The 13622-nt window shown below is 38.4% G+C and overlaps 1 protein-coding gene across 1 annotated transcript in view; it reads left to right on the forward strand.

The window, feature by feature from the left end:
* The window catches only part of AGPS (alkylglycerone phosphate synthase), a 61952-nt gene that overhangs the window by 11285 nt on the left and 37045 nt on the right, over positions 1 to 13622 (forward strand). The window contains exons 2-6 of the mRNA XM_069781535.1: positions 1535 to 1624; positions 6766 to 6856; positions 11412 to 11532; positions 11614 to 11688; positions 13338 to 13409. Of these exons, the coding sequence (XP_069637636.1) occupies positions 1535 to 1624; positions 6766 to 6856; positions 11412 to 11532; positions 11614 to 11688; positions 13338 to 13409 (449 nt within the window). The remainder of the gene's footprint in view (positions 1 to 1534; positions 1625 to 6765; positions 6857 to 11411; positions 11533 to 11613; positions 11689 to 13337; positions 13410 to 13622) is intronic.

The raw sequence follows: 13622 nt of genomic DNA on the forward strand, positions 1-13622 counted from the left end.
GAACACTTTTTCATAATATGTCATGTTAATACAATAGCACAAGGCATTCCTGTGCTATCGAACATGAGTGGATCCTTGCCCTTTTCTGAGTGAACACTACATGTATAAAGATCAACTCTATTGACAGAGGAAGCAGCCAGAGGGGCTTCCCTATCTGCACAGCTGTCTGCTCAAGTAGTTTAATTTTTTCTGAAATTTTAGAATCAATTCGTCTATGTGGAAGAACAACATAGACGGGCATTTCACAAAACTGTTATCAGTTACAGAGTACTGAAACTGCTCTATAAAGTTTGCTTAAAGTGCTAGATTTGTCAAAGGCTTGTTCAAATGTCTGATTCAAACAATTGTAATGAAATACATATCTATGGCCTTTTTTATTTGATTAAAGCCTTTTGTACAGGCAGTTTGAAGAAAACAAATTTTGATTAAGCCAAGTCTGTTTAATTACAACACTGACAGTATGTCAGCAGCCTATGTTAATATTATCTTTCTAATGAAGGCCTTTGGTAATCAATCATCACCCAGTTATCTTGTACGTAATGCTGGAGTTACAAGTGACTTAGGCAGTACTTTCTCTGAATTGTGAGGTCTTTCTGAAATGGTCACCCTGATCATCTTACTCTCTTACATTATACAGTCTGAGAATAAGAGCTACATTCACTGTATATAGTGGAGTGAGGTAAATAACCTGTTTTCAGACTTCTTTGAGATGCCTTTTAACTAAAATTCAGGTTTTAGGTTAGTACTTCATTTCTAATGTAAATAAATGGAAAACTTTTAAAGCAAAGTTACATTAATGTGTAATTACTCTGTGTATCTCTAAGTTTTAAATATGCTTACATTGATGTACTTTAGATGATTTTTATGATTAAGAGCTCCTCTGTTTTGGTATGGTTGTGCTTAAGGTATTTCAATATTGTGGTTGTATTTTGGCAGTTGTGGTTTTGGGTTTTTTATATTCCCTTATGGTGGCACATTCGGCTTGTATTTGGTATGTTATTCCTGCAGTTCTTGGGGTTTGGGTTTTTTGACTTTCCAAAATATATTCTCAATCCAAATGCGTCTGAGTGCCTCATTGAGTGAATGTTATTAAGAATGCAGTGGGATTACAGTAATGTCAAACAACTAAAATTTAAAATTTTCTTGACAGAATAATAATGCTAAAACTTTTTATTCTGAAAATATTCAGCTATTACCTATTTGTGTAAGTATTTATGTATAGATTTAAAACCAAGCATCTTTCAAACATTAACTCTTCTCAATTTGAGAATATCACCATACAGTATGCATTGACTTAAACTGGTGGTTGTTTTTATAAAGCATCATGTCTTTTAAGTCTTAGGATGCAATCTGGAGGAGTAACGGTTGTGGCTGCAGAATTACTTTTAATTCTATTAAGCTATGTACTTTTGGTATGTACTTGTTTTCTTGAATTGCTATCTGATAAGACTTTTTTCCAAAGCCATATAACTGCAAATCATTTTGGGTTTACCATATGCTAACATTCTCACTTAAATTTTTTTATCCCTTTAAGGCAAGAACTTCTGAAGTGGAATGGATGGGGATATAATGACTCCAAATTCATCTTCAATAAGAAGGGTCAAGCAGAATTCACAGGAAAAAGGTAAGTTGAAAATTTATATAACTGAAGTACCTTATTTAGTAATTTTTTTGAGAAGAGTTTTAAAACTGCACTGTTCAGTTAATCCAAAGGAGGCAAAAAACTTCCTTTATCTCATAGGTTATTAGTTGTTCTGCAATTAAAAAGTTTACTAAATTCTATACACAGTAGTCTAACGTGTAGTAAAATACTGTGTGGCTTATTGGAAGGTTTATTAAAAGTATTAGACAAATTAATAGGAGTCTTCTCTGTAACTTGATATATTCTGTGTGTGAAAATTACCTTGGAGAAGGGAATCAGATTGAGAATCTGCACTGTGTTCTAAAGCTTTAGATAACATGCAGTTTTGAGAATCTCTTGAGCATCAACAAGTTGCTTTATTAAACTTCTAATTTGTGGTTTAGGTTTCTTAACCATTGTGCATGGAGCTACTTTATCCTCTGAGCTTAAGAATAAAATCTGCTCTTCAGTTGTATGTTCTGTAGTGGCAACACTTCTGATTTATTACCTACTAGCCCTTTGTATAGCAAGCTTGTTTTTCTGAGAAATATTTTTTTTTTGAGGAAATGATATTAAGTCTAGTTGGGGATCTTTTAATGTTCTTCCAGTGGGATTTAAGCCTGTCACTTGACATCGTACTGGTTTTTTTCTGCTTCAGTGGAAAGTAGTCTTGCAGTCTCTTCCCTGGTTTAAAAAGTATACTTTTTGTAAGAGTAAAGAAAAATAATGGGGAAGAGAAATAAGTTTGAAATAAGTACTGTCTTTCAGAAAAATTCCTTCCTGGTCTTTGAGTTTGTGTAAACCAGCACTAGCTAATATGAGTCAAAGCTGCAAACACCTAACTGGGATGTTGAGCACTTCAGTCCTTTAATTTCTTAATTTTCAGGCCCAGATTACAATGCAAAGCCTTGTCTTAAGCACTTCAGTTTACTGTATAATATTTACAGAGATCTTGGTGATCTCTCTCCTTTTGCCAGGATTCTGATTCTTGTTGCTTTGTCATTCATTCTTTCATCTGATATTTTTAGTTGTGGTGGGTTGACCCTGGCTGGATGCCAGGTGTCCACCAAAGCCATTCTATCACCCCCCCTCCTCAGCTGGACAGGGGAGAGAAAATATAACAAAGGGCTCGTGGGTCGAGATAAGGGCAGGAGAGATCACTCACCAGTTGCCGTCACAGGCAAAACAGACTCAACTTGGGGAAAACTAACTCAATTTATTACCAATCAACCAGAGCAGGGTAATGAGAAATAAAACCAAATCTCAGAACATCTTCCCTCCACCCCTCCCTTCTTCCCGGGCAAAACTTCACTCCTGGATTCTCTACCTACCCCCCCAGTGGTGCAGGGGGATGGGGAATGGGGTTTATGGTCAGTTCATCACATGTTCTCTGCTGCTTCATCCTCCTCCGGGGCAGGACTCCTCACACTCTTTCCCTGCTCCAGCGTGAGGTCCCTCCCACAGGAGACAATCTTCCACGAACTTCTCCAATGTGGGCCATTCCCATGGGCTGCAGTTCTTCATGAACTGCTCCAGCATGGGTCCCTTCCATGGCATGCAGTCCTTCAGGAGCACACTGCTCCATTGTGGGTCCCCCATGGGGTCACAAGTCCTGCCAGAAAACTTGTTCTGTGGGCTCTTCTCTCCACAGATCCGCAGGTCCTGCCAGGAACCTGTTCCAGCATGGGCTTCCCACAGGGTCACAGCCTCCTTTGGGCACCCACCTGCTCTGGTGTGGGGTCCTCCACGGGCTGCAGGTGGATGTCTGCTCCACAGTGGACCTCCATGGGCTGCAAGGGGACAGCCTGCCTCACCATGGTCTTCACCAGGGGCTGCAGGGGAATCTCTGCTCCGGTGCCTGCAGTACCTCCTCCCCCTCCTTCTTCGCTGACCTTGGTGTCTGCAGGGTTGTTTCTCTTGCGTGTTCTCACTCCTCTCTCCGGCTGCTGTTTCTGTCTGTCCCAGCAACATTTTTCTTTCTTAAATATGTTATCACAGAGGCACTAGCACTATTGCTGATTGGCTCGGCCTTGGCTGGCGGTGGGTCCATCTTTGAGCCGGCTGGTATTGGTTCTATCGGATATAGGGGAAGCTTCCAGCAGCTTCTCACAGAAGCCACCACTGTAACCTCCCCGCCACGCACACTAAAACCTTGCCACACAAAACCAATACATTAATTTGTCTGGGTTAGGTTATGCTACCATAGAAAATCTATGCAGTGTGCTTTGGAGGAAAAAAGGTAAAGGGCTGGACTTGGATTTTTTTCAGGACAAGCATTGAGGCTGTTATTTGAGTACCAGTCACTGTTCTGGAATGGGAGGAGAATGGTCTCTTTTTTTTCCCCCATCTACATTCTCTTGAACTGATAGATAGTATTAGAAATGCCCTGTTGGGCCACACCGGTGTAGTTTCTATGGAATAGTTTGTCACAGTGGCAAAAGAGAGCCTTTTGAAGTGAAAATAGGAGAATAGGCATCTGCAAAGATGTAGATGCCTCGTCCTTTTAGTATCCACTTACAGATCTCTTGTCCATAAATTTGTCTAATAGCTTTTAAGTCTGCTGATACTGTCTGCCTCTACAGCATCCCATGGCAGTAAGTTCCAGGTTGCTGTTGTGTAAAGTACTAGTGTTTTAAACCAAGTACCCCTTACTGTGTTGCAGGATTAGAATGATGGTACTTCAGTCTATCTACTGCTTTATTGATTATATAAGACTCAATCTTATCCTCTCTTCCACTTTCTCTCCATGCTGAGGAGTTCTGGGCACTTTAGTCTCTGCTTGTAAGGCCCCTTGTTCTTCACAGTTGCTGTGCACTGAACCCTTTCTAGCTTCACTACATGTTTTTGGAGATACAGGGACAAAACCTGCGTGCGGCACTTAAGGTGTAGATACACCAGGGTTCTACAGAGCAACAAAAAGAGATGAACTGTCTTCTTTCTTATACCTGCCTGGTTGATACATAGCACTGTTGGCTGCTGTTGTATGTTGTCAGTGAAGATGACGTGATTTTTCCTGTACTGACTACCAGTCTGATTCTGCAAAATATGCAAGTAATGCTTTTTTTTCTTTTGCTGTTACCTACATCTTATCTTCTGTCTTAATTTGACTGCTTAGATTTTTTTAAGGTCCTGATTCCTATTAGTGTAGTATCTGTCTCCCCAAAAGAGCTTAACATTATTCACCTGGTTGGAGAGTCCACTGATGAATCCAGATCATTGAAGACATGTAAAACTGGTCCCAGTACCAGTGTGTGGCAAGCTGCTCTCCTGAGTCTGTCTTGGACAGTGATCAATAAACCCTGCCCTTTGCTGCTTATCTAAACCAAATCTTATCCTTCAGCCTGTAGAAGAACCTTTCCTTCAGTATTGTAGCAATGTATTTTCTTAAATAGCTTTTGGAGTGAACACCTGTGGAAGTATAAAGGAGTGTGGAATTTTATGTTCATTGTATCCCCTTTATTCACTTCTGGTTTTACACCCTGATAGAACTCCAAGGGTTAGTGAAACAGAATTTCCCTTTATGAAAGCCTGGTTGACTTTCCCAACAGACAATGCTTCTCCATGTGTCAAATGGTCTTTTAATATAGACTCTACCATCTCACCAGGGATAGATGATACTTGCTAGTCTGAGCAACTAAAGCTGTTTTTTTTGGGGGGGTGAGGGGATGAGGTCTTTTGGGGGGCTTCTTGCACCATCAACATACCTACAAAGCTTGCTTCCTGAGCTATCATGTGTTGCATTCTGTGCAGTAAACTCACTAACTCCCTCTATGCTGTGACTTCTGTCTGTGTCTTGACTTAGAAGTTGTTGGTTTTCTGATAGCTTTAGTTTGTCCTTTGAATAAGTGATTAAGATTACACTTGCGAGCTAGCTGTTAAGTAATAGGTTGGCAATACCAAAAAGTATGTCCGGAGAAGAAAACACACCAAGCTGACTTGAGTCTCTCTGTACCTTTGTTGCAAATTCCTGATGCAAATGCATTAAACTTTCATTGCTTATTGCACTTTCCTTTTCATAGAATTCACTTACCTTTCATATGGGTATGATGAAACAATAACAGATGTCACAGGAGGAATGACTGAATGCTGTCTTCCAAGCTGAAGAGTCTAGCTTGAGTTGAGAGATGGTTGTAGCCTTTTATCTCCAGGAATAGAGTAGGGTTTTTCTGCAATAGGAGATTTGGGAGGTAGTTGAGATGAGGAAACAAAATGAATTAATCATCTTGTGTAATAGGTGACTTAGTTGTAGAGTTGGTTGCAACAGCTGTGAAGGACAGGGTCATAATTGGATTAACAGTGATTGAATAATCTTGGAAGGAAGACCCATTAGGCCTAATGCAGTGAGCTGGGTCCAAACTATAGTAAGGATTCTCAGCTGCTGAAAGCTCTTAATACCAAAGAAAGGTCCTCTTTCTCTTCTCTTCAGAGAATGCTTGTGCATACATAAACAGGCACAAGGTTTGTATATGTATACAATTAATAGCAGTAGTTTCTGCCTGTTTAAGTGTGTCCCCAGCCTTATTTGTTTTCACACGTGATACACATGGTCATAAACTCCTCTGTCCCTTTTCTGTAAGTCTTCATTTGTCACATGGCTAAGCTCTTGTCAAAGAGCTTGCGACAGAAATAATTTTGCATTGCTTGATGGATTCTGAAGCATTCTGATGATGAGGGAGGAACCTTTAACACTTTTTCTTGAAAACATGTAAGGTGTACTGAGCTGGGTTTGTGTGTCTGAGACTGCTGTTTACATTGCAGTATGTCCATACACACATGTCCTCTACCTGTAACTGGCATGTAAACTGTGACACTGCTTTCTATGCTACTAAAAGGGAGAGACCTTTCTTAAAAGTAAAGTTGGGGGTGGGATGTTTGAAAAGCCTTATGCAACAATTCCTGAAGATGATGAAGAAAAGTAATACCTAAGATGTTGACAATTGATTTGATTTTGTGTGAAGTACAGAACAGTTAAATACAATGAAATGTGCAGTTGCATGAAAACTAAATGTGCAGAAGGTTTGCAGGCTTGTAGGTAAAGAATTTGATTTAAAACTTTTGTTTGTGCTTACGTAGAATTGAAAGAAGTGTATCTGACATACATTCATTTTAATTTAAAATGACCCTATGTAATATTGACTTTTCAGGTACAGATTAGGTGGTATGGTATTACCAACTTTTAAGGAATGGATAGAAAAAACCTTTGGAGCAAGTCTGGAGCACAAAACTACCTCTAGAGTAAGTAAATAGCTGAACCAGTTCATTTGAACATTAGTCTTGGTGATAATCAAGACCACACTGTTAAAGATGATTCAGCTGTTGTCCTGAAGGTCATGTTGCACATAATTGATTTAAATATAGTGTATTAATACCTCAGAGTTTTTGGAAAAAGTATTTGATGCAGAACTACTACATGAAACCTTCAGTGACTTAGCATGACTTGTGGTTCCAGGTTAACTGGTAGTACTTTTATTGGAATGAAAGTTTCCAACACAGGGAGTTTTCATCCTTGTTTGTAGGTTGCTTTTCAAGATCGTAGAAACTGTTAGCCTAGAGGGAATTGTTTATGCAACTTCAATGTTGCTCATGATAACAAAGATGCAGTGAAGTTAAATTGTGCTGTGTTTTCAGTGTATTTTTAATGATATCAAAATTCTTATTTGACAGTAATTTTTTTTACATGGCTGCTGAAAACTGGCTACCAAAATACTCAAGATTGAGCTCAAGATTTTTTCAGAAAAACAACACATTTGGAATGTTCTGGGTTTTGTGAAGCATCCATATCCGGCTTTTCGAAAAGAGTAACTCGTATTATGAGTCAGGAGACCTGACTCCCTTCTAAGAAGAATTTCTTTGAGGCTGCAGGTTCCTGGCTAGATAGCTACTTAAACGCTGTTGGAAGCAGGCTGTGTTTATACAGTGACTGTAGCAACCCTGCCTTGGTAACAGTTTTACCCATTTCTTAAGTGACTTCAAGATTGCATCTTCTCTGAAGCAGGTAACTGCATAGGGCCTGAAAACTTGAATGTTTCTTCAGTCTTCTGTTAATCAAGACATCCTTTCATCTACTATGACTTGCAGGATCTCCATCTGCCAATACATTTTGAAAAAATTCATCTTGAGTGTTTTCCTTGACCAGGGTTGGACTTCACTGGCAGCTGCTTTAACTTGCTGTGACCAGAGGTCCTGAGAGCTGTTGTTCCCTTTCTACATGTAGAGGAAATATAGAACAAAGTAGAGTTGGAGGATAAGGGCAGATTATTGAATAGTATCTTGATTCCACAGTACGTCTTGCAAACCAGCTCTTCAGGATATCTGCCAGCAATGTTGAATGCTTTCCCATTATGTTGTGCCCCTCTGGTTCTGATGTTCTCATTGTGATCTGAAACAGGCTGACTAGCTTGACATAGAATAGGACTCTTTGGAGTCTCCAGTATATATCTGGACTTCTCTTAGATATTCTCAACTGCTACTGCAGGTACCTCATTTTCATGTCTCTCTCTCAGTTCCTAGTTTATATTTCAGGTTGTTATGCTATACTGGTTTTTCACTTTCTATTGTCATCAGAGCATGAACAAACTTGAGTATAAAAACAGCAGTAGGAGAGGGATCTCTTGGTACATCTGTCTTTCTGCCTCACGTCTTCCTGCCTCTATTGTGTAAGACTGGAGGCTTCCCTGTTGCCTGCAACTTTTCTGTTATAATTAACATCAGTAAATGTACCTGCTTCTGTGATGCTCAAGGCCTGGTGACTTTTTTCCTTTTTCAGACTAGACTTACTACAGACAGCAGTTTAGGCCTAGTTCACAGAAGCTTCCTGTCTAGCCTTTCAGTGCACAAATCTTAAAATATTCCAGTCCTGTAAGAATAAATAAAGGTATATTTTTGTTTGGCATTGTGTGTAAGATTTTTATAGATGAATATTAACTTTTCAATCTTGAAGATGAAAACTAAAGGATTAAATTACTTGTGGAAGCGATAAAAATCAAGATACTTAAAACAATCTGCAAGGAATTGTTACAGCTTTACGTAGATTGTGTCCCTCTTATGGAGAAAAAGATCTTCAAGCACTTGGTGTTCAACTTGAAATGATATGAAATAGTTCTGTCTGTGGAAATCCATGAAGGAAACCAAAGTTTAAAATAGAAAATGTAAGCCCAGGTAGCAAGGATTTTCTTTTAAGTGGTTTAAAGATCTTTATTTGGTACATATTAGTTTGTTTCTCATGTTTCCCAAGTTTCTGTCAGAGCTCTGATCTTTGGGTAAGCAAACAGCACTGTGTAAATGTGCATTAATAGCAGAATAGTAAGAGCTAAGAGCAGCAATCAAAGACCTGACTTCCTCTGTGCTCATTGTGACTGGCCCCTAAAATCATGATCTCTTGGTAGTGGTGTGCCTCTCAGTTGAACAACACTTAATCTCAACTTCTGGTGACAAGTGAGTGTGTTGGAGGGAAAAGCCTTTTTCTCAGATGTCTGATACCTTATTTCAAGAGGCATAATATTATCCTTGAAGCAGAATATTATCCTTAAAGCAAGTCAGAACAGCTCTTCCAGAACTCAAATCATTGTTAAAACTATATTGTCATTAGGTCATGTGCCCCATATGAAAACTCTAAAACAAATATTTGGCTATCCTTCTGAACCTCTAAATGTTGTTACATTCACGACTGATAGCTATCTCATGCAGATATTGCTTTCTGAATTATCCCTGTAAGTACTCTTAATTTCTACATAACCTTACGTAGTTTCTTGTATGGTGGACACTGGTAGGCAAGTTCCATCACCATGGATCTTCCAACTACCTGAAAACTTTACCGTTGAAATTTAAGTCTTCCCTTCTTCAGCTCTCATGACTTTGAGAGTCAACCCATTCAGAATAGGCTGCTGCTGTGATGGCAGATGGGAAGCTATTAATCTCTATTTTCCTTGCTGTTAGCTTGGTAATTGGTGCTATCCTCTAAGCTTTTATCTTAAGACACATATTGGCAAAAAGCATCAGCTGTTCTGGAGGTTATGTAGAGCAAAGAGAGGCAAAACTCCATTCCAGGAAAGAAAACTTAGATGGGTGAGTATACTTTATTGTAGAAGGCTGAAACTTCAGAAGGTGAAAGAAAAGTTAATTCAGTCTTGCTGTTTGCTCTTGGTACTTGTCAAGAAGCATGGGCTAAACTCATCAAAGAAATGTCTCTGACTACATGGAACACTTAGTACAAAATACTTTTTGGTGGTAGGGCTGTATGTGAGCTCACTCTGTCATCATTAGGCAGCCCACAGTCTTTCCTGATAGCTTTATAAAAAAAAATTGCAAGCATGTTCTTCTGTTTGAGTTGAAGGTGATGTCAGTTAATTTGCCAGCAAGCTTTTCATGACAGAAGTTTGAAAGCACTGCACTATGTTTTAACTATTATTTTGTGCAACTCCTAATTTTTAAGAATATTTAAAGTAAGATGTGGTAGTAAAAAATTTTCAGTTCTCCTGCTCTCAAACTTGAGGGACTTCAGCTAGAAAAAAGATTCTTGAACAACACTGTCTTTCAAAGTAGGAGTTGAAGTTGAGAAGTTAGTTTTTAGTCATAAGACAAGCTTTATATATAATTAAAGAACTCCTTAATTAGAGGCCATTTGTAATAGAAGACATTCCTTTAGAGAGATTACCTATAGAAAAGTATAAATGAATTTATTGGCTCTGTTTTTAAGGGGGGAAAAAGCATGGGTTTCTGAAACCTTCAAAGCACTTAAAGGCGTTAGACTTAATGTCTATAAAGATCTTTATTTTTGGGGGGACCGGATCCTGTAAAGAATCCTCATTCTCTAAGTAGGTTTAAAAAGTTGACACATGAGCTATGTTTTTATGTGTCTGATATCTAAAGTGGACTTTAGAAAAGAGAATTAAATGGCTAGGTCTGTACTTTGAGAAACCATAAGAATACTATACAAGACATCTGTCCTGAGGACCTGGGAGAATGGGTTGTTAGAAAACCTTAAGCAGGGTGTCTCCCTCTGGACTTACGGAACCTTGATTCAAGGCCTGTTGGTAAGCCAAAATGTCCAGTGTAGCTTCTTTTGAAAGAAAAACTTTATTCCAATTGATGAGGACTTCTAGCTAGAGGCTTTCTGGAAACACCTGTATGTTTGTGACTGAACATGGATTTTCTAAAGTATTTCTGATGTGTGAGGTCTACTTAAATCATGCCAGTTATGTTATATCAGTCAAACTTAGTTCTGCCTTGCTTTGGACTTCTGATTAGGCTTTGGTCTGAGATGGATTTAACTTCCAGTACGTGACAGCAAGAGGTGAAGTGGGTTGGTAGAAACAGAATTGTAAGTAGAAGAATTTGCAGAGTGGGTAGTGGCTTTAGTATGTATTTCTCTATTGGAGGAGGAATTTGTAGTCAAAAAGGAATTTTGGCCTTCAATCTCTACCCCTTTATCAACAGGAGAGTCTAGTTCTGTTCAGGCAGCTGTTTTTCTTGGATCTTGGGAAGTTTTTAAAAAGGTATTTTGTTCAGCATGTATTCATAAGCTGGTACATTTCTCCAAATTTGTCAGAAGGAAAAACCGGTAAGAGTGTGCTACTGAAATAAAACTTCTTGTGTGCATCTAGTCAGCTGAGTACCAGGTAGGACAAGTGGGATCAGTGACTGAAGATGAGGAAGAGGATTTCTGTGTTTCTGATCTTGAATAGTTGTGTTTGGGTTATCAGTTAGGTTAACTTGTTTTTATTATTTCTGTTGTACAGAAATGCTATAAGAGTGAACATACCTTTAATGAACTTATCTTCTTGTATTGTAGGCATCCTTAAATGTTAATGATGTACCTCCATCCATTGTAAATGAAGAATTTCTTCAGGATCTTAGAGCCACTAAAATATCATATTCGCAGGATGCAGAAGATAGGGTATTCAGAGCTCATGGTAAGAGAGCTTCATTTATGTAACTGTGCTGCTTTTGATGCTTCCTTGTTTGAACTTGTTAACTTATTGTTTGTGTTTCAGGTCACTGCCTACATGAGATATTTGTACTCAGGGAAGGAATGTTTAAGCGAATTCCTGATATAGTTGTATGGCCTGGTAAGCTTTAATTGTCTTATTCTCCCTTCTGTTTGGGAGGCCATTGTTTACTAAACTCCTGTGTTTTCTTGTCTTGGGGGAGATGTCTCTTGGTTCACTGACTTCACTTGTCTTTACAGAAACTGAAGGAATTTTCTCATGAATGGTAATGGTGATTGTTTAGCATCTGGATTGCAGGTTATACCTGTGAAATCCCATCATTTTGTGGGAAAGCCAAATTTATTAAATATAGCTGAAGTTTCTGTTGACAGCTGAATTCATGACCTAAGTAACCACAGTGTAATTTGAACTTGCGTGTTCACCAAGAATAGTTGTCTAAATGGGAGTGTAAATCTTGCTTTTTAAAGGAGTACATGATGGTAAAAGGGTAGTGAAATGCTTGTATTAAAGAACTGTTTTATGACATGCTGTACTTAGGAGTTACAGGTGTTACACTTTATCAGAACAATTTACAAAGGATCATTGACTTGAAGAGCAGTGCAATCTGAGTACAGGCTAGGTCCACTTTAGAGTAATAACTAATGCTGTTGTAGATAATATGTAGCAGAAAATATGCTTGCTTCTATCTTGTAGAAGGATACAAATACTTAAATTGATACAACTATTTGCACACTTGTGTGATTTTTCTACTTGAGTCATGTTTCTTTGGTCACTAGGATCTACTTTCCATGTGCTGTTCTTCAGTAGCTAACCAAAAAATCATTTGATCCAAGTGCTCTTTACCAACTCTTTCTTTACCTCTTATAACTCTCTCTACTTTTGATAGCTGCACTGCATTAGAAATCCCAAAATTTCTGATAAGAACTTAGTCTTAGCTCAGTTTTGCTTCCTTTACTTAGGGGAGAAAGATCATATATGGGAAGCATAAAAAAGAGGCACTATAAGATGCATCTCATTACTTGAGGACAGGTACTGACATGACAGCTCTGGTGACTACAAACAGCACTTGCCACAACTTTATTTTGTGCAGCTCCAAAAGCAACTGAAATAAAATGATTGACTACCTTTGTTTAAAGCTGCTCTGTGTGCCAAGAGCAAAGTAGCCAGAGTTCGTAAGCCTGTTTATTCAGTCCTGCTCATTCTCTGCGGTTTGCACGAACTCATGTTTGTACTGTATTTGATCTCTTTTTTTGATCCTTTTCCTTGCCTGTGCACAAACATTTCTGCTTCCCTCTTTGTCCAGATACAGAATGTATTCTAACAAAATAAACTTCACCAGGAACTCTACTTTTGAAACTGAATGTCAGTCAGGAAGAAAAAGATGTGGTGTTCAGCAATCAGGATGGACTCATTTCTCACTGAAATTGGGCAGCTTATTTTCAATAAAAGTCTTAAATTTGATTTGTTCTCCAAGATACCTGGATTAATTAACTGTTTGGTAGCCCATCTTGCCCTGAAAATTTGCAGGAGGCCTCAATCCATGAGTAGAGCCGGAGACTAAGGCCGTAGTTAGTTCTTCAAATGTAGAATTGTTTCAGGTCTAAACTTTACTCTGGAACTCTGATACTTCTGAGCCCAGCTTTTATTTAGTGCCTAGCTCTTTGAAATGTCTTCCTTGCTGGTGTCAGAAAAGGAGCTGCTGCTTATTCATACTGCAATATTTAGCACTAAGCACAAATCCTGTTTTTTAACTGTTTGGACTTTTCTAGTTTGCCATGAAGACGTAGTTAAAATTGTGGAATTAGCCTGCAAACACAATCTCTGCATAATACCATTTGGTGGTAAGTGTTATGAAATCTCAAAAATGTTTAACATTACTCGTGAAAATGTATTCTACTTGAATTAAATATGTGATCTTAGTAATATATTTTACCAATAATTCAATAGTTAGATTTTTTAGTAGTATTTTAAGTGTGGTCTTAATTTTTTTATAATCTTGCAGTATTAAAAGCTGCTGTATTAAATTTAGTGCAAGTCATTAAAAGTATGTCAAC

The sequence above is a fragment of the Haliaeetus albicilla genome, chromosome 4 (genome assembly GCF_947461875.1).
Source record: "Haliaeetus albicilla chromosome 4, bHalAlb1.1, whole genome shotgun sequence".
Taxonomy (NCBI): domain Eukaryota; kingdom Metazoa; phylum Chordata; class Aves; order Accipitriformes; family Accipitridae; genus Haliaeetus; species Haliaeetus albicilla.